This window comes from Plasmodium gaboni (genome assembly GCF_001602025.1).
Source record: "Plasmodium gaboni strain SY75 chromosome Unknown, whole genome shotgun sequence".
In the NCBI taxonomy this organism is placed as follows: domain Eukaryota; phylum Apicomplexa; class Aconoidasida; order Haemosporida; family Plasmodiidae; genus Plasmodium; species Plasmodium gaboni.
The window spans coordinates 1-4,794 of NW_017385485.1; the positions used below are offsets into that span (position 1 = coordinate 1).

General features: G+C 14.8%; 1 protein-coding gene across 1 annotated transcript; it reads right to left on the bottom strand.

Moving 5' to 3' along the window:
• Nucleotides 1-2,244: 2,244 nt before the first annotated feature.
• Nucleotides 2,245-3,354, bottom strand: PGSY75_0031300 (putative lysophospholipase; the record flags this gene model as incomplete). The annotated part of the gene is made up of 1 exon (XM_018783450.1): nucleotides 2,245-3,354. The coding sequence occupies one exon, from the start codon at nucleotides 3,352-3,354 to the stop codon at nucleotides 2,245-2,247; it is 1,110 nt and encodes a 369-aa protein (XP_018638750.1).
• Between the last annotated feature and the right edge of the window lie 1,440 nt (nucleotides 3,355-4,794).

Genomic DNA, 4,794 nt, shown 5'->3' on the forward strand with positions numbered 1-4,794 from the left:
TTTTTCAAAAAAAATTCTCACTAAATGTTTATATACATATTTTGAATTTTTCCTTTTATAATCCTTCATTCAATATACACACGATTCATTTGCATTAGCTGGCTTTTCACATATTTCAGCGTATCCTTCATATTCACTTGTAACTTGGCTAAAATTTGGTCTTATATAAATTAGATAAATAACAAACACATAAATATTAATAACGATACCCATTTAAAAATAATAATTGAATTAATATTTAAGTTCGAGAAAATATATATATATATATATGAAGACAATAAAATAAATTTAATAATTAATGTTTATTCTAAATAAAAAGATATATATATATATATATATTATAAACCAAATATTCTTATATAACCAATATACTATTAATATAATTATATATATTATTTATATATTGTTCTTTTATATATTCTGTATACACTAACAATATGAAGGTAAAATAATATATCATAAGGAATATTTACTCAAAAATTATAAAAAAAAAAAAAAAAAAAAAAAACATATCTTAAATGTTCACGTTAAATTTATATATTTTTTTTATTTACTTTACAAACTTAATATATTCCATGGTATATACTTATATATATGTAATTTTTTTTTTATGTTTTGATTATTTGGTTATATAATTCTATATTTATAATACGGTTTTCCTAAAAAATAAATAAAGCTTTAACTAAAAAATTTTTATATTTATTATATATATATTCCATTTATATTTTCTTGGTTCAAAAAAAAATTTTATTTTTATATTATATTGTATATGCAACCAAATCACAATTTTATAATAAATAGTAAATAATATTTTTTATAATATATATATATATATATATATATATATATATATATATTATATTATAAACAATTCTATACATCAAATTATTATAATTATATAAATAATATATTTTCTTTTTTAAAACATAAAATATATTGTTATATAAGAATAATTTCAAAATTCTGCTTTTCTTTTCTTAATATAAATATTATATATATCATACATAAAAAACATATTAATTATTTAAATTTTTTATATAATTATTTCTAAAAAATGTCTATATTATATATATATATATATATATGTATTATTTATTTCTTCATTATTGTATGAAAAAATATAATTTCATTATTATAAAATTAATTATTATTTTTTATACTTTTTCTTCATTTTCTATTATACATATTTTATAATATTATATATATTAAATATTATTATTTTAAAAAAAAACAAAAACTTCTTTTTGGTTGTATATTTTATAATATACGTAAAACCTATTTATTTAATAGAGCATTATGATGTATAAAAAAAAAAAAAAAAAAAAAAAAAAAACATGTGCAATTAAAAAAAAAAGAATTATTCTATTGTTCTGCAAATTTAAAAATACATAATAAATTTTCTGAATATATATTTTAAAAAATAAATATATTTATTCTCATTCATATAAGGAATATAAAATATTACTAATTAATAAAAACATAAAAGAAAAAAATTTACAGATTTATAATATCTCAATAAACATATAAAAATTTATTCTTCATTTAAAAAAAAAAAAAAAATGATATATAAAATAACCCAAATATATATATTATATCATCTTATACCACAATAATATTAATAATATTTTATAACAATTTTGGTAAAAATTAAGAATATACTAAATATATAAATAATATGATAAAAGATTATATTCTTTTTTATTTTCTTTTTCAATTTTTAATATTAATATTTGTAAAAAAGAAAAAATTAAATATTAAAATAATATATTTATTTATATCAGGTTCAAAAATAATTTTATTAAGTATTTAATATGTATATTTTTTCGTAGTATTAATTATCACTTTACCCTTCTACATTATAATATATGTATATATAAATACCTAATAAATTCATACATTTTTTCTTATATATATTTATTATTTCTTTATTATTAAAATTAATAAAATTAATTTATTTCTATTATTAAAATTTTAATAATATAAAATGTGTTCATATATGTAAAAACCATATAGAAAATATTTTAATAATTCAAATTAATGGGTTTCATATTCTTAATAATATAAATAAATAAATATATATATATATATATATATATATTGTAATTATTTATCATATATATATTAATAATGAACTGTTATTAAAAGAAAATATATTTAATATAAAGTAATTTATATAATATATATAATAATTAAAAAATAATAATAATAATAAATAAATAAATAAATAATAAAACAAATAAATAATTAATTAATATGTATTAAATTTTCTCTTTCTTGAACTTCTGAAAGCCAAGAAATTATTTTTTTTAAAACTTCCTCATTTCCAGGTTCCATAGTAATCACATGATCCACATCATCTATACTAAGTAGTTCTTTATTATTATTATAGAGTCTATCAAAAAAAGAGACTGAGCCATCATAATAACAAACGCAATCACTTAATGAATGAATAATATATAAAGATATATCTTCAGGTATATCATTTATATTGTCATTTAAATTTTGCATCCCTCTTATTAATTCATAGCAAAGTTTAAATGTCATACCTTTATCAAAGCGAATTTTATCAAGCATATGTATATCATTAACATAAGAATGATTTGGAAATCTTATTTTATTCATGAATGGTAATCTCTTTAATGTAAATAAAAATGAAGCAATTTTTATTAATGGTTTAAAAATATAATTAAATTGAAATGAATCTATGGGTCCAAATACATTAACTGAAATCATTGGTGACAATGATACACACCCTTTTATATTCAATCTTTCTTGCAGTTCTTTTGATTTACCTAAGATTTCTAAAGCACGTAAAACTATATTCCCACCCATAGAAAATCCTATTAAATATATAGGAGGTATCGTAACATTTATACTTTTTTCATCATCTTCTATATATGTATTATCTTCTTCATCCTCAATAGATAAGGAACTATTAATTAACATAATATATTGTAATAAATCATATACATAATCATCAAAATTATTTACATGATGTTTCAAATCATTATAACCATCAGATTCTCCATGACCTTGCATATCTAGGCCATATACAGAATAACCATTTTTATTAAATTCTTCTATCCAGCTATCCTTATATATATAATAATTATCACTATCATTTAACACAGCTTCATGGTTGCTTATAATATTTATATTATGCTTTAAAAATCCTAGTCTTGCATGAGAATATAAACCATGAACTAATATTATAATACCTATAGCATTCTTAACTATCCAAGAATAATTTCTTATTAACAAACCGTCTTTATTATAAAACCAATCCCGCTTTGGTCCACCATCTATATAATTACATAACTTACTTTCTTCATAAAAACTTTCATTCTCACCCATTATAAAAATATATATAATTTTAAAAATATATATATTTACTTATTCATTAGTTTATTTTTATTTTTTCATTATTTAAAACTCAACTACTAATAAAGGTGTCTAATATATATATATATATATTTACTTATTTATTTCAATTTTTAATATAAAATAAAGGTAAATATTTTTTAATTATAAAAATGTATGATATTTATAGATAAATTCCATATACATCTAATAACATTATTACAATATAAATTACTCAATTAAGACAAACAATCGTGTATACAACATACTTAATTTTACAGTATTATAAAAATTATATACAAAAAAATAATTTGTAATATTTCATACTATTAAAATTTTTTTTTTTGATTTTTTCTTCAAAATAATGAAATATAAAAGATTAATTCTTTATATATATATAATACTCAATATTTTAGTAATATATATAAAAATAATTTTTCTTTATTAATAAAACCCAAAAGCCATTGAAAACAAAAAATAAAATATAAATAAATAGTACTTTTCTATATATTATTAGAATTCATCATTATTTATATATACTATATTTTTTATCATAATATAATTTAATATTCATATTAAATAAAATTTCGATATAAAAAAAAAAATTAAAATATTTCATATATATAATATATATATATATATATTTTATTGTCAAAAAACAAAATAATATTTATATTTTGAATAGTTTTATAATTTTAATTATTAAAAAAAAATTATTATAAATATAAATATTTAATTTAATTCAACAACATTTAGAATTATTTATTTTTATCATGTATATATATAAATATTTTTCATAACTGCATGTAAAAATTTATAATAAATCATAATGCTAAAATAAATATTCTTTTTTTTTTTTTTTTTTTTTTTTTCTTTTAATTTTCTATATAGGAAAATTATACATACAAAAATATTACAACATTGGTAAAATTTATACTTAAAATATAAGCAAGATATATGATAAATAACATTATTTTAATTTCATTTTATTTTTTATTTTTATTCTTCCAATATATGTTCCCCACCTTATTATAATTTCATATAAAATTATATTTCATATTATAATAATAAATGGCAAGAATATAAATTTCCTCTTTCTACTTTTTTTGGTTTTTATTTATTTTATTTTTATTTTTTTATAATATTATATTTTTAATTCGAATTTAATAAATTCATTTTTTAAATTATTAATATATATATATATATATATATATATATATATAATTATAATGATATTTTAAATATTACTGTCATTTCATATAATTTATAAAAGTATTCTTAAAAAATTTAATAACCAAATTAAACATATTTACAAAACAATTTCTTCCTTATTTTGTATATATACTATTTTTATTTTTCATGTATAATGAAAACATTATTTAAAAATAAAAATGAAAATAAAAATATGATATTAAACTATTGTATTTTATTAAA